Raw genomic sequence first — 27827 nt, forward strand, 5'->3', positions numbered from 1 at the left:
AAAACTAATAAATGAAATGGCCACTGAATCTGTTTCAGTGGTGTTGAGTGAGGTAAAGAGCAAGGGGAAATCTCTTCTCCCTCTCCAATTATTGATGTCCAGAGTGGAAGGCGTTCCTCTGGGATGCTGGGCAGCTGAGCAGTTGGGCCTCCAGCAGTCACCATACTCTCAGCACTGCATTGGGAGTGACAGTCAGCCAGAAACCTCCCATTGGACATGAACACAAAATCTTCTAAATGAGAGACAATTGCCTACTCCCGCTCTCTCTACCTTCTCACCTCTGATTCCCCACCCCACACATCAACCCCTCTCCCCCTTGCCCCAAACTTCACCCTTTCTGACCGCTTCACTCTTTACCTCCTCTTCCCTCACATCCTTCACCATCTCCCGTCTCATTCCTTACCCTTTCTCCCATGCCCCTCCCTCACTGTCCCACTCTACACCATTCCACACACCTGCTCGTGTGCACTGTGCTTGGAACCAAACACCCGCCTTTGGTGAGAGCCAACTCATCTCAGGACAATTGTGCCCATGATTGTCTGGGGCTGCCCAGTCTCCCTGGGAATCAGGTCTAATACAGCCAACTTCCAGCTCCAACTTTGTCTCTGTGTTGTTGCCAAGTGAGGCCAGCCACTTCCTTAAAGGAAAAGGGAGAAAGCTACAGGGCTGGATGACTAATACCCTGTCTGCACCACTTGAAAATAACATTCCCAAATAGTACTGGAGAGCAAAAGGCAACTGCACTGAATGCAAAATTGAGGGGGATTGGAGGATATAGACAGTGAATTATGTAAACACACTCCAGCAAGCAGAATCTCTGAATATTCATGGATATAATGTGCTCTGAAAAATGGGGAAAGTAAAACATTAGACGGTGAGATATTGGGGCGAGGACAATCATGCAGCATTGAACTGAGGGGACAGCCATCCAGGAATGAGCGAGGAGAGAAAATACTGTTCAAAGTTGTGGAACAATAGAGCTGTAATTACACCATTGGGAATGTTTTAGATGCTGATTACAAGCAGGAGCAAATCAGCAGTGAAATTACAGAGATGTGAGAAAGAAATAGAGTTGTAATAATGGGGGACTTCATCCAAAGTACTGACTGGGATACCGGCCAAACACAGACAAGGAAAGCAATGACACACAAAACAAAGAGAGCCAAGAGTTTCTGAAATGCATTCAGTATGATCCTGGCCTGATAAAGAAGCCAACATTACTGGACTTGGTTCTGGGACATAAAGCAGACCAAATGTGACAAATATTAACACGTGGGAACCCCTAATAAAAAGTGATGGCAATAACACAAATCTTCCAAGAGGACCACAATCTTGTTGTAGGGTTTGGAGGCTTGTGTGCCTCAATGACCTCCTTTCATTCACTAACCACTTTGAGCTTCCACTGACCTACTGATCGACTTGCTTTCAAGAACTCGATAATTTATGTTCTCAATATTTATTACTTATTTATTTACTATCCTTTTTCCCTCTTTTTCTTATATTTGCACAATTTGTTGCCTTTTGCACATTGGTTGTTTGGCTGTCTTTGTTGTGTGCAGTTTTCCATTGATTCTGTTGTGCTTCTTTGTAGCTTCTGTGAATGCCCACAAGAAAATGAATCTCTGGGTGACATACATGTACTTTGAACAGTTTGAATTTTGAACTTTTGAGATTTTGAGGGAGAGAGGTGGAGAGGGAGAGGAACAGAGACACCATCAATGAAGCATAAAAATTCTGAAAAGTAATCATTTATGAAAAGTTACTTCACAACTCTGCGTGCTGTTAATTACTTTTACCATTGTCTATATCCTCATAATTCCACACTTTGATGCAACCTACCTCCATTATCAGTCCTCTTGAGAGCACCATCTTTGTGGGGACAGAGTTCACATCGCTGGAAACAAAGGGAATGGATTTATTGTTTATCACTTCAGTTGTAAGCCAGCCTCCAATCAAGGCAGGTGACCAAGCTTTAGCCTCAGTTAAACACAGAAAACAATCACTACAATAGGAGGTAATTAAGAAACCCACACAAAGGATTGATTAAGTTAATAAAGCAGTGAGTAAAACCAAGGAATTAATTGTGGATTTCATAAAGGGGAACCCGCACCAGTCCTCATCATGGGATCAGCAGTGGAAAAGGTGCGCAGCTTCAAGTTCCTGGGTGTCAACATCTCCGAAGATAAATCCTGGGCCCAACATATTGATGCAATTACAAAGAAGGTATGACAGCAGATATATTTCACCAGGAATTTGAGGAGATTTGGAATATCACCAAATATTAGCAAATTTCTACAGATGTACCATGGAGAGCATACTAACTGGTTGCATCGCTGTTGCAAACACAGCCAGCTCTATCATGGGCACAAGCCTCCCAAGCAACAAGGACATCTTCCAAATACAATGCCTTAAAAAGGCAACAACCATCATTAAAGACTTCCAACACTCAGAACATGCTCTCTTCTTATTACTGCCATCAGAGAGAAGGTACAGGAGCCTGAAGACATCAACTCAACATTTTAGGAGAAGCTTCTTCAATAAGGTGATGGGCAGTCCCCGGTAAAGTGGGACCGTTTCCCTGCTTTCCAGTGATGGATGAATAGAAATTCCCTACAAGTGAACATTGACAAGATTGAAAGCATCTGCCTGGATGTGTTGGTGTATCCTAATGAGATGTGGCTGCAATTTGCTGAACCATTCACAAGACCCAAGATCTAGGAGCAGAATCAGGCCATTTGAAAGTACATGTCCCAAATGGTGAGGGTCCTTAGTAAACCTCCAACCCAGCAGCTGGGAGGATGCAAAACCTCCCATTGCTATTGTCTGAGGAGAGGAAGATCTCTCCTGGTGTCCAGGCCACTCCCTCAACCATGAGCCTAGAAATCATTCTGCTTCTTAATAGGTGGTGCTAGTGGTACAGGGGATTCAGCTTGTAGATTAGTAATTGAGAAACCAAAATTCAAATCTCACCTTGGAATTCCAATTTGCTTTAAGAATGTAGACCAAGGAAACAACAATAACTCATCTTCCAATGATAACCAGAAAAAATACCAGTTTGTTGTTAAAAGCTAACAAAACAGAACAGTTTAGCACAGAAACAGACCCCTTGATTCATGATGTTGTGCTGAACACGATGCCAAATTAACCTAAATCTCTTCGGCTCGAACATGATCTATATCCCTTCACAAATACAAAAGATTCTGCAGATGCTGGAAATGTAGAGTAACACACACAGAATGCTGGAGGAACTCAGCCAGTCAGGCAGCATCTATGGAGAGGAATAAACAGTTGACATTTTGGGCTGAAACCCTTTCCAGTCCTGAGGAAGTAAGGGGGAAGGTGGCAGAATAAGAAAGTGGGGGAAGGGGAAGAAGTACAAGCCGGAAGGTGATAGGGGAAACCAGGTGAGTGGGGAGATTGAAGGGTAGGGGAGGGGGATAAAGCGAGAAGCTGGAAGCGATAGTTGGTAAAAGTAAAGGGCTGAAGGAGGAGGAATGCTGTCAGGTTGTGTTGCTCGTCCAAGCTGAGAGTCGGCTCATCAAAGCAGTAGAGGAGGCCGTGGACTGACATGTCGGAATGGGAGTTGAATTAAAATTGTTAGCCACCAGGAAATCCTTCTTGTTGCAGACAAGAGCAAGGGTGCTCAACAAAACGGTCCCCCAATCTACATCAGGTCTCACAAAGGAGGACACATAAGGACACTGGATACAGTAGACAACCTCAACAAACTCGTAGGTGAAATGTTGCCTCACCTGGAAGGACTGCTCAGGACCTTGAATAGTGATGAGGGAGGAGGTGAATGGACAGGTGTAGAAATGGATAAGAGAATCATGGAGGGAAAGATCCCGGTGGAAAGCAGAGAGTGGAAGTGGGGGGGTGGGGGGGGAGGGTTTAAACGTGTTTAGTGGTAGGATTGCAGAGTATGATGTACTGGATGTGGAAGCTTGTGGGGTGATAGGCAAGGACAAGAGGACCTCTATCCCTGTTATGGCAACAGTAAGCTGGATTGGGGGCAGATATCTGGGAAATGGAGGAGATGCCGGTGAGGGTGGAATCAATGGTAGAGGAGAGGAAACCCATTTTTCTTCTTCAAAGCAATACTATAAAACACAATGTACAAATAACTAGAGTAGCAATGCATGGAGCATGAAAGGTGCTGAGGGGCTGAGGAGAGGAGTGGCTGATGTGGATATAGTGGTGGTGGAGGTGTTGATCAGCTTGGGGGAAGTAACTGTTTTTGAGTCTAACAGTCCTGGCATGGAAACTGCAAGCCTCTTCCCCGATGGGTGTGTAACAAACAGTCCATAAAAGCATGGTATGTGGGATCCTTGATTATATTGCTGGCCTTTTTCTGGCACCTTTCTACATACAGTCAGTGGCAACTTTATTAAGTACCTCCTGTACCTAATAAAGTGGCCACTGAGTGTATGTTTGGGGCCTTCTGCTGCTGTAGCCCATTCGTCTTCAAGGTTCAATGTGTTGTGCATTCAGAAATGCTCTTTTTCCACAGCACTGTTGTAACAAATGGTTATTTGAGTTCCTGTCAGTTTAAACCAGTCTGGCCATTCTCCTCTGACCTCTCTCATTAACAAGGTGTTTTCACCCACAGAACTGCAGCTCACTGGATGTTTTGTTTTGGTTTTTCTCACCAATCTCTGTAAACTCTGGAGATTGTTTTGTGTGAAAATCCCAGGAGATCAGCAGTTTCTGAGATACTCAAACCACCCTGTCTGGCACCAACAATCATTCCATTGTCAAAGTCACTTAGATCACATTTCTGCCCCATTCTGATGTTTACTCTGAACAACAACTAAACATTTTAACCAAGTCTGCAAGTTTTTATGCATTGAGTTGCTACTACAGGATTAGCTAATTAGATATTTATATTAACAAGGTGTACAGGTGTACCTAATAACGCCACTGAATGTATATGACCTTAGTGGCTGGTAGGCTGGTGCTGGTGATGCATTGGACTGTTTTTTGGGCATCCACATTAAATTCACTATCTACATGGCGCTTGCTCCAACAGAACTTGGAACCACCCAGTGTGATAAAGAGGGCTGAACTGGCACAGGTCTGAAATGGAGATCAAAACTGCCCATGCTGATCTGTAATGGGATCATCCCTGTGAACAGCCGACCCTAATGCCTTTCAAATCATTGCCAGGCACTTCAATTAAGCCTGCCTGAAGAAATCTCTGCCGAATTGTTATCAACATATCTTCTGCAATACCAGGGGCCCCAACACTATCATAAGGAATGCCTACCATTCTGTCCCTCGAACGTATTTTGGGAAATCTGATCATCTGACTGACCTTCTCCTATCTGCATACAGGTAGAGAATAAAGAGCAAGGCTCCAGAAGCAAGGACAACAAAGGTGGTTGCAGGAGGCAAAGAAGCAGCTACAAGATTGCTTTGAGTTAGTGGACTGGGCCACATTCAAGGTATCAGAGGATCCGAATGAATATACCAGTTGTCACAGACTTTGTAAAGTCAGCCATGGATGAGTGTGTCCCCATAAAATCATTTAGAGTTTACCCCAACCAGAAGCCTTGGATGAACCAATAAATCTGCAATTTGCTGAGGGACATCAGTAGTGTTCAGGTCTAGTGACCAAGTAATGTAAATACAAGAAAGCCATTTCACATGCAAAGTGGAAATTCTGGACCAAACTTGAATCATTGAAGGGTGCTTGACAGCTGTGGCAGGGCATGAATACTATCACCTACTACATAGTAAAACCAAGTGACATACGTGATGACAAGGTTTCATTCCCAGATGAGCTCAATGTCTTTTATGCTTGCTTTGACCAACAGAACATGGAGGCACCTTCACAAACCTCCACAGCCAAAACGTTTCTCATGTTAATGTGAGAGCACCCTTCTGGAGGGCGAACCCACAGAAAGCATCTGGCCCAGACGACGAACATGCCAGAATACTGAAGACCTGTGCTGATCAACTAGCTGGAGTATTCACTGATATTTTTAACTCTTAAGTAGACTTCAGATGCTCAAGAAAAATGTGAATACTGTGATGAAGTGTTCTGTGAGGTTGGTGATGACACATATCAACTACTACATGAGCAGCAACTTGTATTTGCCTCCTGTCACAACAGGTGCCATTTCAATGGCTCTTAACTTAATCTTGGAACATCTGGCAGTGAAGATGCATATATCAGGATGCTCTTCATTGATTACAGCTCAGCATTCAACACTATCACCCCCTCAAAGCTAATCAACAAATTCAAGACCTGGGCCTCAATACCTCCTTGTGCAACTGGATCCTCTATTTCTTCACTTGCAGACTCCAGCCAGCTCAGATTAGCAACATTTCCTCCACAATCACCATCAGCACAGGTGCACCACAAGGCTGAGTGCTTAGCCCCTGCTCTACTCACTTTACATTTACGACTGTGAGATGAGGCAGTTTTCCAATGGCATATTTAAGTTTGCTGATAACACTACTGTTGTAGGCTGAATCAAAGGTATGGATAAATCAGCACATAGGAGGGAGATTGAAAATCTGGCTGAGTAGTGCCACAACAATCTCTCACTCAATGTCAGCAAGACCAGGAGGAGGAAACCAAGGTCCATAAGCCAGTCCTCATTGGGGGATCAGAGGTGGATAGGGTCAGCAACTTATAATTCCTCAGTATTACCAGTTCAGTGGATCTGTCCTAGGTCCAGCACGCAAGTGCCATAAGAAAGAAGGCATGGCAACACCTCTACTTCCTTAGAAACTTGTATATCGTCTGAAACTTTGACAAACTTTTATAGATGTGCAGTGGAGAGTATACTGACTGGTTGCATCAAAAACACGAATGCAAAGCCCTCCGCACCATTGAGCACACCTACAAAGAGCGCTGTCACAGGAAAGCAGCTTCCATCACCTAGGACCCCCCCACCATTCTGGTCATGCTCTCTTCTCACTGCTGCCATCAGGCAGGAGATATAACAGCCTCAGGACCCACACCACTAGGTTCAGAAACAGTTATTACCCCTCATCTAGGCTCTTGAACCAAAGGGGATAACTTCACTCAACTTCACTAGCCCCATCATTGAAATGTTCCCACAACCTATGGACTGACTTTCAAAGGACTCCTCATCTCATGTTCCCAGTATTTATTATCATTATTTTGTTTTTTTTGTGTTTGCACAGTTTGTTGTCTTTTGCACACTGGTTGTTATCTGCTACTTTCTATTGGTTCTATTGTGTTTCTTTGCATTTACTGCAAATGCCTGCAACAAAATGAATCTTAGGGTGATATATGGAGATATATACGTACTCTGAAAATAAGTTTACTTCACTTTGAACAGCCGCTGGAAATTCAGAGTTATAGACACAAAATGCAGGAGGAAATTTGCAGTCAGGCAGCATCTATGGAGAGGAATAAACAGTCAATGTTTTAGGCCGAGCCTTCATCAGGGAGAACAGCTGGAATAAGGAGGTGGGAGAAAGGGAAGGATTACAAGCTGGAAGGAGATATGTCAAGCCAGGTGAGGGGGGTGGAGGGATGGGGGTGGAGGGATGAAGTCAGAAGCTGGTAGGTGGAAAAGGAAAAGGGCTTAAGTTAAAGAAATCTGATGGGATGTAGAGTAAAGGGGAAGGAGGAAAAGCACCAGAGTAGGTAGGTGATGAGAAGAATGTGGTAACAGGGGAGCCAGAATGGGGAATGGAAAAGAAGAAAAAGGGAAGGAGGAGAAATGACCATTAATTGGATAAATCGATGTTAATTCTGTCAGTTTGGAAGCTACCCAGAGTTCCTCCAACCTGAAAATGACCTCATCGTGGCAGTGGACCTACATGACGGAATGGGATTGGAAAGTGGAATTAAAATAGGTGGCTACCAGGATCTCCTGCCTGTTGCGATTGGACAGGCTGCATTGACACTGCACTGTAGCCCTTTCCAGTGCAATTGAAATCCCTCTGCTCCAGGAGAAGCCAAAGGTTGGCAGCCTGAAGCAACTTGCTCTGATTTCCCTGGCAAAAGCTCCAGAGTAGAGTTACATGGGAACAAAGTTATCTGATGCAGATATTGTGTTGTATGCCCAAGGCTGGTCTCGTAACCAGAATTGTCCGTTCATGTTTACAAAGTAATACTATTTGACCTGGAAATTACCGCTACCAAATTACCTGAATTTGCAGCTTATTCTCTGGCTGTTGCGATAGTCCAAGAGATACATAGCAAAGAAACAGGCCCTGTGGCCCAACAGGTCCATCTCAACCATCTTTTCAAAGTTCAAGTTAAGTTTATTATCAAAGTACGTACATGTTTATTTATTTATTGAGATATAACGTGGAACAGGCCCTTCTGGCCCTTCGAGCCGTACCGCCAAACAATCTCCCGATTAACCCCAGCCTAATCACAGGACAATTTACAAATGACCAATTAATCTACTAACCGATACATCTTGGACTGTGGGAGGAAACACATGCTATCCATTGGGAGGATGTGCAGACTCCTTACAAACCACATCAGAATTGAATTCCCAACTCCGACACCCTGTGTTGTAATTGCATCGCACTAACAACTACACTACCTTGAGATGCATTTTTTGCAGGCATTTCCAGGGAAAGAAATACAATATAACTTACAAAAACTATACATAAACAAAGACTGACAAACAACCAATGTGCAAAAGTCAAAATGTGCAAATAAAAATAATACCAAGAATATGAGTTGAATTTATACTAATCCTACATTAAAACATTTTCTTCATGTTCCGATTCCAGTACTTCCTGACACATTTGGGGGAATTTAACATCCCCTTGAATTCAGCTCTAGGAGGAGAGGGGAAATAGGGTCTCCCAGAGGCACCTCAAACAAAAGCACTAATGACTTGCAAACTCTAGATAGACAGCACCCAGAACAGATTAAACCTGGGTCCCTAGTATCATGAGGCAGTTTCTACTAGACCAGGCATTCTTTTTATGCCACGAACCCTACCATTTGGGAATCCCTATATTATGTCATAAAACCATAAAACACAGAGGCAGAATTAGGCCATTCAACCCATCGAGTCTGCTCATCATGACTGATTTATTACCCCTCTCAACTCCAATCCCCATAATCTTTGATGCTGTTACTAATGAAGAACCTATTAATGCCTGCATTAAATATACCCAGTGGCTTGGCATCTACAGCCACCTGTGGCAACTTTTAGTAAGAAGGTGGCACGCTTGGTTGCGGCAGCCTCTCTGGGTCCAACAAATGGTGCAAATGTGTATCTTAAACATTTTTCTTGAGATCGCAAAGTGCTATTGGGCTTTGGTACTATAAAGTACTGCAAGTCCAGTTCACTGGTGAAACCAACAGTGAGGGGGAGTTACGTGGCCTCATTTGTTGCATGCTTCAGTCCCTCGTGCTGCGGTATCACTTGCTATAGCCACCCAGCAGGGTAGCATCAGAGACAGTGTGGGAGGGCAGGCATGCTGGAATCTGTGCTGGGTTAGGAGCTGGCCCCTCCTGATGCTGCTCTCCAGTGTTTGCTCCCTGGAAGACAAGTTGGACTACCTGTGGCTAACCCAGCATGAATAAAACAAATTTGCCTTTGTCTGATGAACCAGTGCAAGATAAAGAACTGCTGTGTACTTGTTCTTGCACAAACATGGTTCCAGGACAACATTCCATGCACCATCAATCTTCATGCCTTCCACTCAGGGAATTATGTTTTTTCTGACTGCATGTGTTATCATAACTACATGTTCTATGTGTGATTGTACATACTGTATTTTGTACTCTGCCTCGGAGGAATGCTGTTTCACTCAGCTGTATGAATGTATATGGGTAAAAATTAATCAAACTTGAATTTGAACTTTAATTTAACTTTCAGCAATGAATTCTACAGATTCTTCATCCTCTGACTAAAGAAATTCCTCCTCATCTCTATTCTAAAGGGACATCCTTCTATTCTGAGATCTCAGACTCTCCCATTATCGGAAACATCTGCTGTATGTCCACTCTATCTAGACCTTTCAATATTCAACAAGTTTTTGATATTAGTCAAACTGCTGTGTTGCTGGTTTCTTCTCGTCATATTCAGGAGGCCAGCATTACTTTTAAAAAAGAAAATCATGTATTAAAAAGTATAATCCAAGTATGAATGTAGACACATTACTGAATGTGTCTGTCTCAGCTGCCAATACTTGGTTGCAGCACAGCCATAAAGACACTCCAAATTCATTCCTTCAACAGAAGCATCTTAGGATATCGAGGATGGGGATATTAAGCAAATAATGAATTATGCTGGGACTTGAACACTGATGGACCGTGTATTAGGATTATTGGCAAGCCCTGTGGCGACACCAAAGATCAAAGCCTGAAGGTTGATTGGTCTGATAGCTGAGGCCCTTGGGTCTGTGAGGCCACTGGGGAAGTCAGAGGACGAATGTCTGCAAGTCCACTGGATGGGTGGCGGCCCAAAGGTGGTCTGTCCTGGAATCGGAGGACTATCTGTGTGTGGGTGGGTGAGTGGAAGGAAGGAAAGGGATTTGTTTTGCTGTTGTTGCTCATGTTGCTCTGCTGAACATGGTGGGCACACTATGTTGACACCAGAATGTGCGATAACACTTGCAGGCTGCCCCCAACACACCCTTAGTTATTATGTTGGTTGTTAAAACAAATGATCCATTTCACAATATATTTCAACGTACATCTGATAAATAGATGAATGTGGTGGGTATGCTATGTTGGCACTGGAATGATTGGCGATACTTGTAGGCTGTTCCCTGCACATCATTAAACTGTATCGGTTGTTAATGCAAATGAACCTTTTCACTGTATGTTTCAATGTACAAGTGATAAATAAATGAATCTGAATCTGTGAAGCTTTCCTTGGCCAAATAACTAGCTAAGTCCTGTTATTTTCTCTCTCATATGAACAAGCACATTTGGCCTGCCGAGCTGCAACTTGGCAGAGGTTCATGGTTAACTTGCTTCCACTCCAGTTTTGGGATGGCGAATGTGAAATGTGCAGGCTCTATCACAAAGAGATGTTTGTTCGGATGAGAGGGTGCCAGAGAAGGAAGCAGAGACAACTACATAAATCTAAAGTCATAAATTTAACAAGTTCCAGTCAGGAGGCACTGGCAAGCTGCCAAGGAGGAAAGATCTTTTTAGTCTACTTGATTGGACCTATCAGATTATCATTGGCAAAAAGCCTTTCAGTTTAAAACTACAAAGGTTACAGCTTCACAATGGCTCCTTTTTATTATTGGCACAGCAGCATAATGATTAGCACATCTCTATTACAGTGTCGGTGACCCAGGTTCAATTCCCACCACCATCTGTAAGGAAATTGTGCATTCTTCCCATGACTGCGTGGGTTCCCTCTAGGTGCTCTGGTTTCCACCCACATTGCAAAGACATGCAGATTGCTCAATTAATTGGTTACATGGGATAATTAGGCAGAATAAGCTAATTGGGGCAGAAGGACTTGTATCTCTGAATATATAAAATAAATAACATTTGCTATTAAACAGGCAGTTCCCTCAGGGTGGGAGGGTGACTTAGTTTAACACCTGTTCTGTGGACCCTCAGACACTACCACAGATGGTGTTTGACAGGGTACCTCCCATCTAGGCCACCTCCTCACCCTGACAAGCCATTCCCACTAGTGACAGAGACCACAGATATTAAAATGCTCTTAGCAGCCAACCCAGAAGCCACAGAACTGGAGTGGAGCAAGAACTGGACAGATTAAAACAGTAAGAAGCAACAGCCAAGTACAAGGAGATCATTCAATCCCTTGAATTTCTCTACCATCTTCTTGGTTAGGGCTGCATTTGCTTCAACTTCTTTGGTGCCAACCCTAACAAAAAACACTCCATGGAAGATAGAACCTTTAAAATTTCTCCAATGTTTGTGTCTCAAAGTGTTTCCTGTTTTTGCCCAGAATGGTTTCACCTGAATTTATTATAGGCTAGAACAATCACCATTGTATATGTTTACAAGGACTGCCACATGAAAGCAGCATCCATCATCAAAGAACCCCACCATCCAGGCCATGTCCTGTTCTTGCTACTACCATCAGGTAGGAGGTACTGAAGCCTTATGTCTCACACTACCACATTCAGGCACAGTTACTACCCTTCAACCATCAGGCTCCTGAACCGGCATGGATAACTGAAATATCCTTACTCTGGGTGGAGATGTGTCTCCTCCAAAGGAGGTTTAAGGCACTCCTTCCCTCTGCTGGCGTGCAAATCACCCTTAGGCAAGGTGTAACACCTCCTTACCCACATTCCGCCCCCCCCCCCCACCGATCAAGGTCATATGAAGCCATGGGAATAGGTGGTGGATGGTCATATGAGCAGCTGGTACACAAGAGAAGTCCTGGTTATGCAACCCTGATGCCAGGCAGACAATCTCTGAAGAGTATTGATAAAGCCTGGGGTTACCGTCTTGTAAAGGCGCTGCCCAGAAGACCACTTCTGTAGAAAAATTTGCTGAGAACAATCATGGTCATGAAAAGATCATGATCACCCACGTCATACAACAGGGCACGTAACAAATGAATGAAATCTGAACTGATTCCACGACCTACAGACTAATATCAAGGACTCTTACAATTTATGTTCTCAATATTATTTTTTTACTTGCACAGTTTGTCTTCTTTTGCACACTAGTTGTCTGTTCACTTATGGCTTTTTGTAAATTTGATTGTATTTCATTTTTCCTTGTAAATACCCAAAAGATGAATCTCAAGGTAGTACATGGTAGTATACATGTACATTGATAACAAATTAATCTTGACTTTGAACACTGCATCTAAGGCTCTGGAAACATGAAGATGAATAAAGGAAATGTTGCAATGGAAAGTCATTACATATTCTTCCCCTTTTTTCTGACCTTAGGTAAACTCCTGCTTTATTGAGCCAAATGCCAAATCTTTGAAAAAATTCTTGCTCTCCAAATCGCTTAATACACCAAGTACTACCCATAGCTCCCAGACAAACAAAAATCAGCAAATTTCAATTGCAGAAGGCAACATGAGGCATCTAGGATATTTGCACATTTAAAAGTGAATGTCTCAAGGCTAACTTACTCTGTAATGTTAAATTCAGGTGAAGCCATTCTCAACTAGGAAACATTTGGAGACACAAAAGTTGGAGAAAGTCATGGAGGTTTTTTAGTTGGGGTTGGCAGCAAAGAAGATGGAGCAAATGCAGGGAAGTGGAAATGAGGTAGAGATTAGTCATGATCTCAAAGAGCTCCTTGTACCCAATACTTGGCTGTTGCTTCTGACTGTCTGCTGGGCTCCATTCCAGTTCTGTGGCTTCTGGGTTGGCTGCTGAGGGCATTGTGGTATCTGCAGCCTGTCACTAGTGGGGCTGGAGATACCTTCTGGGGTGAGGGGGTATTCTAAATGGGAGGTGCCACATTCCTTCTGCTATTTTCATGGGATGACACACGTTGCCTAAGACATGCAAGGATCTCAATGATTCTCCTTCTCCGTTTTGATTGGTTGGAAGTGAAATATTCTCCAGGAGTTGATGAGGATGTTACATTGTCTACCCACACCTCCCCACCAACAACTCACTCATGCATTCACTTGATGTAGTAATCTCTTGGTACTACTTTTGTAACAGTGGAGAGCATTTTGACTGGTTGATGCAGCATCTGGTATAGAGGTGCCAATGAGATAAAAAGCACATGGTATTACAGGAAAGAAGCCAGCATGGATAGAAGATTGGCTGACTGGCAGGAGGCAAGGAGTGGCAATAAAAGGGGCCTTCTATAGTTTGCTGCTGATGACTCATGGTGTTCTGCGGGAGTCAGTGTTGCGACTGCTTCCTTTAATGTTATACATCAATGATCTGGATGACTGAATTGATAGCTTTGTGGACAAGTTTGCAGATGATACAAAGATAGGTGGAGGGGCATGTAATGTTGAGGAAGCAGGGAGTCTGCTGAAGGACTTGGACAGATTGGGGGAATGGGCAAAGTAGTAGCAGATGGCATATCATGTAGGGAAGTGTATAGTCAATCACTTTAGAAGAAGGAATATAGGCTTAGACTATTTTCCAAACAGAGAGAACATTTTAAAAATCAGAGGTGCAAAGGAGTCCTTGCGGAGGAATCCCAATAGGTTAATTTGCAGACTGAGTCATTGCTAAGAAAGGCAAAGTCAATTTCATGAGGACTAGAATTTCATAGCAAGGAAATAATGTTGAGGATTTATAAGGACTGATAAGACTGTACTTGAAGTATTGTCAGCAGATTTGGGTTCCTTATCTTAGAAAAGATGTGCTAGCGCTAGCATGAGAGGGAGTCCAAAGGAGATTCACAAGAATGATTCCAGGAACGAAAGAATTAACGTATGAAGAGTATTTGGTGGCTCTGGGTCTGTACTCATGGAACTGAGAAGAATGGGGAAACAGATCTCATTGTAACCTATCAAATATTGAAAGGCATGGCAGGGTTTCCAACCTGGGATCCACAGACCCCTTGCTGAATGGTATTGGTCCATGGCATAAAAAAGGTTGGGAACCCCTGGTCTAGATGGAGAAGATGTTTCCTATAGTGAATGAGTGTTGGACCAGAGGGAACAGCCTCTGAAATAGAGGGATGTCCATTTAGAACAGAGATGGGGAGGAATTTCTTTAGCCAGTGCGTGGTGAATTGGCTGTGCGGGCCAAGCCATATGGTATATTTAAAGCAGAAGTTGAAAGGGTCATGATTAGTAAGGGCATCAGAGGTTACAGGGGAGAAGGCAGAAGGATGGGATTCAGAGGGATAATAAATGAACCACGATGGAATGGTAGAGCAGATTCGATGGGCCAAATGGCCCGATTCTGCTCCTCTGTCTTATGGCTCTCAATGCACAGGATCAGAAAAAGCTGCAGAGTGTTGTACAGCAAGCTCCATCATGGGCACTAACCTCCCAACTACTGAGGATATTTTCAAAGGATGATGCCTCAAGAAGGCAGCATTGATCATCAAGGACCATTACCATCCAGAAAATGTCTTCATCTCATTACCGCCATCAGAGTGGAAGAAGCATCAAAAACAGATTTATAATCACTGACGTATGTTGTGAAATTTGTTGGTTTGTGGCAGCAGGAAGAACAGGAGCTTAAAGACGCACTCAATGTTTTAGGGACAGCCTCTTCCTCCCCCCGCCCACCATCAGATTTCTGAATAGATAATGAACCCATCAACACCTCCTCACTGTTTTGCTCTCTCTTTGCACTACTTATTTAATTTTTTATATTTTTATTATGACATAGTAACTTTATATCTATTGCACTGTACTGCTGCCACAGAACAAGAAATTTCACAACATATGTCAGTGATAATAAACCTGATTCTGATCCTCTTGCCTGAAGGGTGTTTGGAGAATTTGGAATTTGGTGTTGGGTATTGGAGTAGACACAGCATAATCAGCGATTGGTACAGGGCATGCTGCCCTGGAAGAGGAAGCTGTTGTGGGCTTGTTTGCCCTCTAGATGCTTTTGGAAAGAGTTGCAGAGAGAGCCACAAGGGGTTCTATAGATGCTGGAAATCTTCAGCAACAATCCAAAATGTAGGAGGAACACAGAAGGTTAGACAGCCTCTATAACATTGACATTTCCACCCAAAAAATTGACTTTTTATTCCCCTTCCTAGATGTTGTCTGACCTGCCAAGTTCCTCCAGCATTTCGTAGTGTTCCTTGGTGCCTCTCCAGTGCTTTACATGTAGTCCATGCCTCAGAAGTAGATAGGGAATCATGGATCACCAGTGGCCAGGAGGGCAGAAGTTTAGCACTCAGTGTGAGCTTCTAGTCTTCAAGCACATTTATCCTCAAGTGGCCAATTGCTGTGCCAGCATATTGGAAGGTGTGACCATCATTAACATCTGCCTTCACGAAGTGGCAGTTTTTTCTTTATGGTAAGCGATTCCATAAAACAGGACTTGAGGCAGATACATTAGGTTCATTTAAGAGACACTTAAGATAGGCACATGGATGAAAGAAAAATGGACGGTTAGGTGAGAGGGAAAGGTTAGATTGTTCTTCGGGTTAGTTAAAAGGTAGGCACAATTTTGAGGGCCGAAGTACCTGTACTGTTCTATGTTGTATCTGCTATTTTCTATGATCCATGTTTTCCAGAATGATAGGAAATAATATTGAGGTGTAACATCATGTTTCAGGGACAGGTTGGAAAAGACCCTCCAACTTGCAGACACTTGGTGTACCATCCATTCTTTCATACACTTCAATTAACTCTGCAGCTATATCAACAACATTGAAATTTGCAAGCTTCCACTTCTCAGTTGTAACTTTTCATTTATTAGAATGGTAGAAACTATAGGTTCCTTAAAGTTGTTATAGTCAGGGATGGTAGTGGAGATAAGCTCGCACTACCTATTAAGTGCTCACAATCACGTGCATTTCAAATAGCCTCAGACAACCAAGTCAAGCTCCTGGCTTTCACGTGTGGCTTAGCTACTAAGCCCAACGGAACCATTTTTACTGATAGCAGCAAAGGTGGATTAAAACCAATCACTTTGGGCAATCACTTTTACCAGCTGTGTTTGGAGCTCATCTCGAAGGAAAATTCCACTACCTTGCAGTAAACCCACTCATGGGAGGTGCTTCGGGAGAAGACCCCTGAGGAAAAGTCTGGCGCTGGATTCCCTAAGGCAGTCCTTCGTTGAGTTCAATGCTATCTGGCAACTTCTCTGATACCGCTGGTGCCAAACTCTATTGGTCTCTGCATTCCTTTGGATTCATCAGCTTCATAGAGAGAGGGAACCTGCTGCATGGGCAACAGCTTGCTCTCATACTGCCCTGGCTTGCGTTATCATGTAGACAGCTGGGAAGTACCATCCATGGTTGACCCTGACCAATGGAGGGCCTCAAGAAACTATAATTGGTTCCCCAAGGCTCAGGAAGAAAACACTATTACAATATCAGCAATCAACGCTCAGGGTTCAATTCCTGCCACTGTCTGTAAGGCATATATACATTCTCCCTATTACCATGTGGGTTTCCAGCATTCAAAAGATGTACAAGTTAGGGTTAGTTATGGGCATACTTTGTTGGTATCGGAAGCATGGCGACACTTGTGGGCAGCCCACAGCACATATTTGGACTGTGTTAGCCATTAACGCAAATAATACATTCACTGTATATTTTGATATATGTGCAAAAAAAAGTTAACCTTTGTCTTGAAGTTCTGGTCACCCACCTAGGAAAGATGAGTCGACTGTTGTTTATCTTTATCAATGATTTAGATGATAATTTGGTACACTGGATTAGCAAATTTGCAACACATGCAGCAGGCCAGGGAGCATCTATGGAAAAGAGTAACCAGTCAACGTTTTGGGCCAAAACCTTACTTCTGACTGCTAGATGCTGCCTGGCCTGCTGAGTTCATCCAGCATTTTGTGTGTGTGTTGCTTTGGATTTCCAGCAAATGCAAATTTTTTCAGACAGTGAGGAAGGCTATCAAAGCTTGCAGCATTATCTTAACCAGTTTGAAAATGGGGCAGAAAAATGGAATTTAATGCAGACAAATGTGAGGTGTTGCATATTTGGGAGCTCATTCACTCTATAAGTTCTACCCTGGTTTGGTCGGGCAATGAGGTTTACAGTAGATGAAAGGGATCTGGAAATACAGATCCATAACTCTTTGAAAGTAGAATGGTGCTGATAAAAAACAGTGACATTTTACTGGCAGCTTACAAAACTTCCAAATATATTTAACTACTTTCATTGCAATCTGCAGCCTGCAATTTCCCTTTAAGTAACGTACTTTTGAACCATCTTAATGAACTTAAGATTTTATGATCTTCTGAAGGATTCCGTGGACTTAACTCTCAAGAATGCAGGTACGGCACCTTTAAGTAGATAAAAAGTGCAACACCAGGACCAGAAGAGAGGGAGGAGAGAACTCAAAGCCAGACTAAAACATCAAGTATGAAACTTCCTCTACCCAGTATCTTGTTAGCAAATGTACAGTCACTGAAAACAAGACCGAGGACCCAAGGGCAAGAATGCGGTATCAGAGGGAAATTAGAAATTGGTGCATTATGCGCTCCATGGAGACATGGCTTAATTAAGACACACTGGATTCAGCGATCAGACCCAAGGGCCTCTCAATACACAGGATGGACAGGACTGCTGATTCGGGGAAGGCAAAAGGTGGCAGTCTGTGCTTCATGATAAACTCCTTGTGGTGATTGGATGACTGATCTTGTTGCACTCTTTCCCCCACTACCCCTTCCCCCAACCCCCCATGACCTGGAACATCTAATGATTAAGTGCTAACTGTTCTACTTACCAAGAGAGTTCTCCTCCGTGATTCTGATTGGTTTGTATACATCCAAAGGTGAATGTTAACTCAGCACTCAAGGTACCGAGAGCCACTATCAGCAAGCAAGAAACAACCTAATCTGATGCCTTTCAAATCATGGTTGAGGCTGTCAATCAGGCTCATTTGCAGAAATCTCTGTCCAATTATCATCAACAAAGCATGTGCAGCACCAAGAGTTCCAACACACTCATCACTACCATAAGGAATCCCTAGACGACATTTTGGGAAACCTAATCATTTGGCTATCCTCCTATATGCATACAGGCAGAGGGTAAAGAGCAAGGCTCCAAAGCAAGGACAGGAGGCAGAGGTGTGACTACAGGATTGCTTTGGGTTAGTGGACTGTGCAATGTTCAAGGACTCATCAGAAGATCTGAACAAATACGCCATGGTGTCATGGACATTACTGGAATCATAGTCAAGTGTGCCCCCACAAAAATCAGTGTCTTCCCCAACCAGAAGCCCTGGATGAACCATGAGACTCGCAGTCTGCTGAGGACAGATCAGTGATGTCCTCACTGGTCTTGGTCTGGCAACCAAGTAAAGCACAAGAAGTCTGGGTATGACCTCTGGAAAGCCAACTCACATACAAAATGGCAATTCTGGACCAAACTGGATTCACTGAAGGATGTTCGACAGCTGTGGCAGGGCTTGAATGCTATCACCTTCTACAAAGTAAAACCAAGTGACATACCTGACGACAATGTTTCACTCCCAGGTAAGTTCAATGCCTTTTATGCTCACTTTGACTGTTCAAACATGGAGGCACCTACGTGAACTCCCACACCCCTGATGACCCTGTGATTTCAAGCCTGAAGCCAACCTAACAGCATCCTTCAGGAGGGTGAATCCAGGAAAATCATCTGGCCCAGACATGGTACCTGACCAAGTACTAAAGATCTCTGCTGATCAACTGGCTGGATTGTTCACTAATATCTTCAGCCTCTCACTTCAGCAGTCAGAGGTACCCACCTACTTCAAGCAGACTTCAATTACACTGGTGCTTAAGAAGAACGTGGTAACCTGCCTTACTGACCATCATCCAGCAGTACTTACATCCACAGTGATGAAGTGCTGAGAGGTTGGTGATGAAACATATCAACTGCCTAAGAAGCGATTTGGATCTGCTACAATTTGCCTACTGGAGCAACTGGTCCACAGCAGAAGCCATCTCATTGGCTCCACTCAACCCTGGAACATCTGGACAGCAAAGATGCATACATCAGGACGCTCGTTATCAACTACAGTTCAGCATTCAATACCATCATCGTGTCAAAACTAATCAATAAGCTTCAAGTCCCTGTGCAATTAGATAATTGATTTCCTCACTTGCAGACCTTAGTCAGTTCAGATTGGCAACATCTCCTCCACAATCTTAATCAGTACAAGTGCACCACAAGTCTGTGTGCTTAGCCTCCTACTCTACTCCCTTAATGTTTATGACTGTGTGGCTAAGCACAGCTCTAATGCCATTTTCAAGTTTGCTAATGACACCACTGTTGCAGGCTGAATCAAAGGTGGTGACAAATCAGCATACAAGAGGAGATTGAAAATTTGGCTGACTGGTGCCACAACAACAACCTCTTACTCAATGTCAGCAAGACCAAGGAGCTGATTATTGACTTCAGGAGTAGGAAACTGGAGGTCTATGAGCCAGTCCTCAGAGGATCAGAGGTTGGGGGTGGTCAGAGCAACTTCAAATTCCTCTGTGTTATCATTTCAGAGGAATCTATCCTGGGTCCAACATGCAAGTGCCATTATGAAGAAAGCATGGGAGCACCTCTGATTTCTTAGAAGTTTGCAAAGATTCAGCATGAGATCTAAAACTTCGAGAAACATCTATAGATGTATGGTGGAGAGTATACTGACTTGTTGCATTATGGTCTGGTATGGAAACACCAATGCCTTAGAATGGAAAGACCTACAAAAAAAAAAAGTGGATGTATCCCAGTCCATCATAGGAAAAGCTCTCCCTACCATTGAGCACATCTGCATGGAGCACTGTCTCAGGAAAGCAGCATCCATCATCAAGGACCCCATCATCCATGCTATGCTCTCTTCTCACTGCTTGCAGTAAGGAGATGCAGGAGCCTCAGGCCTCACACCACTAGGTTCAAGAACCCTCAACCATCAAGCTCTTAAACCAGAGGATAACTTCACGCCCATTTTCTGAACTTTTCCAACAACTTATGGACTCACTTTCAAGGACCTTTCAACTAATTTTCTTGATATTTATTTATTTATTAGTAGTTTTTTTTTCCTTTGTTTGTATTTGCACAATTTGTTGCCTTTTGGCACATTGGTTGTTAGTCCATCCTGTTGGGTGTGGTCTTTCATTGATTCTATTGTGTTTTTTGTATTTACTGTGAATGCCCACAAGATGATGACTCTCAGGGTTATACATGGACTTTGATAATAAATTTACTTTGTACTTTTAGCTTTGTAATTTGGCTGCTGTAAATCAGCGCAGTGAGTAAGGAAATTTGGATGTTATGTTGAAGTTACATAAGATGACAAGACCTCACTTTGGGTCTTCCCACATTCCAAAGATGTACTTGGTTGAATTTAGTAAGTTGTAGGCATGCTATGTTGGTGCCAGAAACAAGGCGACACTTGCAGGATGGCCCAGCATATATTCAGACTGCACTGGTTGCTAAAGCAAAACAGCATATTTCACAATATGTTTCAATGTACCTGTGACAAATAATGCTAATCTCTTCCATTTCTTTACGCCTCCTAGACCAGGATGGTTGCTGGGCTGTGCTGCATTGACCAATTCCAACACATCCTCCACTAAGGAAAGGAGCTGCACACTGAATTAAGAAATACCATTTTACATTGCTACACAGTGGGCCAGATAGAATTGGGATTAGTTTATGATTGTCACACGTGCTGAGATAGAGTGAAAAATGTCTGTGTGCCATCCAGACTGATTACACCATACACAAGTACATCAGGATAGTGAAATGAAAATTATGCAGAATCTCATGTTGCAGCTGCAGAACAAGGGCAGTGCAGGTACACAAAGTGTAAGTGCCACAGTGAGGTAGACAGGGAGATCACAAGTTCACCTTTAGCATATGAAAGGCCAATTCTAAAGTCTGATAACAGCAGGAAAGCAGCTGTCCTTGACATATGCTTTTAAGCTTTTGTATCTTCTACCCAACAGGAGAAAGGAGAAGAGAGAATGACCAGGATGGGAGGGGCCTTGCTTAGACTGGTCAATTTCATGAGACAAAAGGAAGTGTATTGCTTTTTCTCTCCCTCACATGTACTGGGATACAGTGGAAGGGTGGCTGGTTTGCTTAATGTGTTGGGCTATGTCCACAACTCTGATCTACGTACAGGATGTGAGCTGGGCAGTGTTGTGGTCAAAGCTCAATGTTCCAAGTTATTATGAAAGTACATACAGTTACAAGAAAAAGTTCGTGAACCCTTTGCAATTCCAATCTGCCTAAACTAATAACACACAAACAATAGTATTTTTCATATTTTTATTGAACACATTGTTTAATCATTCACAGTCACATTGGCAAAAGTACGTGAACCCTTGTATCTAATAACTGGTAGAACCTCCTTTAGTAGCAATAACCTCCACCAAACGTTCCCTGTAGCTGCTGATCAGACTTTAACGATGAGGAGGAATTTCAGACCACACCTCCATACAAAGCTGTTTCAGTTCATCAATATTTCTGGGATATTTTGCATGAACAGTCCTCTTCAGGTCATGTCAATTGGTCAAGGTCTGGACTCTGACTTGGTCATTTCAAAGCATGAACTTTATTCTTTTTAAACCATCCTGCTGTCAATTTACTGTGTGTTTTGGATCATTGCCTTGGTGTATCATCCAACTTCAAATGACAGACCGCTACTCTGACATTCTCCTGTAAAATGTCTTGATATAATTTTGAATTCATTGTTCTTTCAACAACTGCAAGCTGTCCAGGCCCTAAAGCAGCAAAGCAGCCCCAAACCTTGATGCTCCTTCCACTATGCTTCACAGTTGGGATGAGGTTTTGGTGTTGGTGTGCAGTGCTCTTTTCCCTCCAAACACAGCAGTGTGGATTTCTGCCAAAAAGTTCAACTTTTGTCTCATCTGTTCACAGAACATTGTCCCAGAAGTGTTGTGGAACACCCAGCTGGTCTTTTGCAAACTTGAGATGTGCAGCTATGTTGTTTTTGTTTTGGAAAGCAGCGGTTTCCTCTGTGGTGTCCTTCCATGAACACCAGTCTTGTTCAGTGCTTTTCTTATAATGGACACATGAACAGAGACTTCAGCAAGTTCTAGAGATTTCTGCAGGTCTTTTGCTGTTACCCTTGGGTTCTTTTTCACCTCCTTCAGCATTGCACATTGTGTTCTTGGTGTGATCTTTGCAGGTTGCCCACACCTAGGGAGAGTAGCAGCAGTACTGAGTTTCCTCCATTTGTAGACAATTCCTCTTACTGTGGACTGATGAATACTCAGGTCTTTAGAAATGTTTTTATAGCCTTTTCCAGCTTCATGCATCTCTACAATTCTTCTTCTAAATTCCTCTGAAAGTTGTTTTGATCGAGGCATGGTGCACATAAACAGATCTTTCTTGAGAAGAGCAGGCTCTGTCAGTAACCTGACTTTGTGTGTCTTTTTTTTAAAAAAAAGAGCAGGGCACCTCAACAACACTCACCTCCAATCTCATCTCATTGATTGGAACACCGGACTCCAAATAGCTTTTGTAGAAGGCATTACCCCTGAGGTTCACATACTTTTTTTGAACTTAGATTGTGAATGTTTAAATGGTGTACTCAGCATTGCCAAGAAGTACAATTGTTTGTGTGTTATTAGTTTAGGCAGATTGTATTTGTCTATTAGTATGACTTAGATGAAGATCAGACCACATTTTACAAGTAGTTAGTGCAGAAAACCAGGTTATTACAAAGGTTCACAAACATTTTCTTGCAATTGTATACATTTCCAGTTTCTTGTGGGCAATTGTAAGAAAAATAAAGAAATACAATACAAGAATCTGTGAAAAACATAAACCAAGTCTGACAAACAGCCAAGGTGCAGAAGACGACAAACTGCTAAAGTGAGTCTGTTGGTAGTGAAATCAGTTCAGCATTGTGGTGAGTGAAGTTACCCACGCTGGTTCAGGAACCTGATGGCTGTACAGTAATAGCTGGTCCTGAAGCTTATAGTGTGAGACCTAAAGTTTCTGTACCTCCTTGCCAATGGTAGCAGTGAGAAGAGAGTGTGCCTGGCTGGTGGGAGTCTTTGATAATGAATGCGGAGACACTCATGGAAATCATGGGAAGGGGCTTTGCCTGTGATGGACTTTCTGTAGACATGTTGCAATAATAATAAACAAATTAGCAATTAATGCAACAAATGGGATTAGCATAATTAGGCATTGTAGTCAATACGATCAAGTTGGGCCGAAAGGCCTGTTTCTGTCCTGTATACTTCTCCAATGCTATTTCAGCCAGAGATGACCATCTAAAGCAAGCTGCCAGGGGAGGTGGTGAAGAAAGATTTAATCTTTTAAAATGCATTTTATCTTTAAAAATTCACAGGAAATGTGTTGAGCAATATTAGCTTAATGTGGGCAAATAGGATTCACATAAGATTGGCATCACTGCTGGCAAGAACAAGAATGGCCAAAAGGTCTATTTTCATGCAGTACATTTCCATGGTTTTATTATTCACATCCTCACATGAACTCCACTGTACTCTGGTCCTGCATTCAGCCCTAGCCCTCTTGGCACCTTCCACACAGCTGAATCTGGACTAGAGTGGATTGCCTCTACTGCCCCATTCACATTATCCCACCCACTTTCAAAACCATCAAAACCTCCTCAGCTTGCTGCACATTCTTTCCCCCACCCCAAATCTCCTTCCTGTGTCTGACCTCGTAGACACAAGAGATTCTGGGGCTGCTGGAAATCCAGAGTAACACATACAAATTACTGGAGCAACTCAGTAAGTCAAGCAGCATCTATGGAGGGGAATAAACGGTTGACATTTTGGGTCAAAACCCTTTATCGGGGCTGCAAAGTAAGGGAGAAGAAACCAGAATAAGTTGAGGCGGAGGGGAGAGATCTCTAACCCTTGTTTTGGTGCCATCCCCGAAGAGTCTTGGGCATTTAACTTAGGCCAAAATGGATCCCAAGTGAATAAAAGCTGTTTTCTACTTCCCTGAAGCATAGCACCTATTCCAAAAGGTGCTAGAACCTTTGTGCTGGTGTATTAATTCATTCTGATTCAAGATTTGAGATTTTTTTTATTGTCATTCCTCAGTACATAAGTGTAAAAGAGAATGAAATGATTGTTAACACAAGGAAATCTGCAGATGCTGGAAATTCAAGCAACACACACAAAATGCTGGTGGAACACAGCAGGCCAGACAGCATCTATAGGAAGAAGAACAGTCAATGTTTTGGGCCGAGACCCTGACGTTAGTCCTGACGAAGGGTCTCGGCCCGAAATGTCGACAGCGCTTCTCCCTATAGATGCTGCCTGGCCTGCTGCGTTCCACCAGCATTTTGTGTGTGTTGCTTGAAATGATTGTCACTCTGGATCCCATGCAGCATTAAAGAAATAAAATAAGCATAAAAAACAGGAAAAAAAAACAAAAATAACAAATATAAATATAAAAGAAATCCTATAAAACACTGTACAAGTAACTGTTATATGCATAAGCTGATTGGATGTACATAAAATGTCGCTAAGTGTTGTTTATGTAGAGGTGAATGGTTAATGGATGAATCAGCCTGACAGCATTGGGAAACTAACTGTTTTTGTGCCTAGTGGCCCTGGTATGATTGCTGTGTCACTCAGCTCAACTCTGAACAGATTCCACAACCTAGTCTAACCAGGGTTTTATATGTTCTCCATATTATTTATTTATTTGTTTGGTTGTTTGTTTGTTTGTTGTTTGTCTTGTTTTGCACATCGTGTGTCACTCTACTAATGGACTGTTTGTCCCACACCCATCAGGGAGAAGGCTACGTAGCATCCACACCAGGACCACCAGACTCAACAACAGTTACTTACTCCAAGCAGCAAGACTGATCAACACCTCCTCTCATTAACCTATCCCCATTAGACACAAATCACCTAGTGTCACTTTATGTACAATCAGTCTACGTATATAACAGTTACTTGTATATTGTTGTTTTATAGGATTGCTTTGATATTTATTACATTTTTCATGCTGTATTGGATCTGGAGTAACAAGCATTTTGTTTTCCTTTACACTTGGGATTCAAAGAACGATCATAAACAATCTTGTATTTCCTTTTCCAGGACATCTTAACTTAAGAACGGCTTCTTCCCCACTGTTATCAGACTTCTGAACACATCACCTCTTTCACACCCTTTTCCTCGTGGGCCTGCCATGTTCTTGGGCTCTTAACTGTACTCTTTCTTGGTTATTCTTTCACTTTTTCAGATTGTATTACCAGCTTTGGACTGTTCTTTCACTCAACATATTTATTCACACAAGAGATTCTGCAAATGATGGAAATCTAGAGCAATACACACAAAAACTTTATTTCACTTTATTGTGCTGTATCAGATGTGGAGTAACAATCATTTCATTCTCCTTTACACTCATGTACTGAAGAATGACAATAAACAATTTTCATTAGATTATTTAACTGTTGTTTAATTGCACTTTGATCAGGCAAATGATTAGTGTAAATTCATTGATCAGGAAAACCACTGGAATGTCTGAAACACTCACTATATTTTTCACCCTTTGGGAAATCTCAAGTAGTTAAAAATAATTTTATCCAGACAGGATTAACTGAAAAATTCAAATCAACCTGACACTTCAGTGTTGATTAATAATGTATGTCAGACCTTCATGAATTCAAACATCAGAAGGTTTCCACATACTGGAACTGTCAGATTCACAATGATTTAAACAGAAAATCTGTCCTTGCCTACCTGTGTTAATACCTTCTATTTTCTCCTGAGATAAATAAATTTTATTTTTACTTAGAGATACAACAGAGTAAAAGGCCCTTCCAGAGCAACAAACCTGCACTGCCCAATTACATCCATGTAACCAATTAAGCTATAAACCCATACACTTTTGAAATATGGGAGAAAACTCCTTACAGACAGTTCTGAGAATTGAACTCATGGCACAAGCATTACACTATCCACTATGTTGCTATGACATTGTCTACCAGGTTTAGCAACACTGTCCAAGTGACCATTCTTGCTGATTGGTCATTCTATAGACGCACAGTGGAGAGTATCCTAACTGGTTGTATCATGTCCTAGTAATGAAACACCGCGGCCCAGAAATGGAAAACACTTCAGAAACTGGAAGATATAGCCCAGTCCATCATAGGCAAAGCCCTCCCTACCATTGAGCATATCTAAATGGAACACTGTCACAAGGAAACAACATCCATCAAGGACCCCCATCATACAGGCTATGCTCTCGTCTCGTTGCTACCATCAGGAAGGAGGTACGGAAGCTTTCGGGACTACACAACCAGGTTCAGGGTCAGTAATTGCCCTATAACAATCAGGTTCATGAACCAGCATGGAAAGCTTCACTCAGCTCAACACTGAACTGATAATACTATCTACTGACTCACTTTCAAGGACTCTTGGCAACTCATGGTCTCAGTATTACTTTATTATTATTTTACTATATTTCCCCGGTTTGTCTTCTTTTGCACATTGGTTGTTTACTATCAGCTTCCTTCTTTTTCAGTCCTTTACCTCTTTCACCAATCACCACCCAGCTTCTTGCATCATTCACCTCACCCCCATCCACCCACATTCCCCCTTAACCTGTCTCATCTCTCAAGTACCAGCTTGTGCTCCTTGCCCTCTTCCCACTTTCTTATTCTGGCCTCTGCCCCCTTCCTTTCCAGTCCTGATAAAGAGTCTCAGCCCAAAACATGACTGTTTATACCCCTCCATAGATGCTGTTTGACATGCTGACTTCCTCCAGCATTTTGTTCATGTTGTTTTGGATTTCCAGCATCTGCAGAATCTCTTGTGTTATAATGCACTATAATTGGCAGCCATGTCTTCACCTAACAAGGCCCTAAACCTCCAAATTTCCTCAAAAATTTGACATATTTTTCCATCCTTTAAAACATTCCTTAAAAATCTTACCCATGACCCAGCAGAGAGTTACCTGTCCCAACACTTCGCAGATAAATCTGTACCTCTCTTGTGTTATCTTATACAATACATTTACAGCTTCTGTTGGAAATGTTGCATCTCATCGTCATCTCTGGGCCAGATGATAAGCTCTAGTTACCTACTTATGGAATGAATCATAGTTCATTTGAAAAGATTTGTCTACGGTAGGGGTTCCCAGCCTTCTTTATGCCACAGACCAATACCATTAAGCAAGGAGTCCGTGGACCCCAGGTTGGGAACCCCTGGTCCAAAGGAACTTCCTGCTTAGCTTGCTTCCACACTGGAGAATATAGCAATGCCAAAGCTAACACCAACCCAATTTAAATAAACACAAGAGATTCTGTAGATGCTGGAAATCTTGAGCAACACATACA

General features: G+C 42.6%; 1 protein-coding gene across 6 annotated transcripts in view; it reads right to left on the reverse strand.

Moving 5' to 3' along the window:
- The window catches only part of LOC132384979 (protein AF-10-like), a 379099-nt gene that overhangs the window by 323458 nt on the left and 27814 nt on the right, over nucleotides 1-27827 (reverse strand). For all 6 annotated transcript variants that reach the window (XR_009509047.1, XR_009509048.1, XM_059956683.1 and 3 more), the window contains exon 3: nucleotides 1840-1894. Coding sequence is in view for 4 of the 6 variants with exons in the window: in XM_059956683.1 (XP_059812666.1) it covers nucleotides 1840-1894 (55 nt within the window). In the remaining 2 variants the exon portion in view is untranslated. The remainder of the gene's footprint in view (nucleotides 1-1839; nucleotides 1895-27827) is intronic.

This window comes from Hypanus sabinus, chromosome X1, assembly GCF_030144855.1.
Source record: "Hypanus sabinus isolate sHypSab1 chromosome X1, sHypSab1.hap1, whole genome shotgun sequence".
Classification (NCBI taxonomy): Eukaryota; Metazoa; Chordata; class Chondrichthyes; order Myliobatiformes; family Dasyatidae; genus Hypanus; species Hypanus sabinus.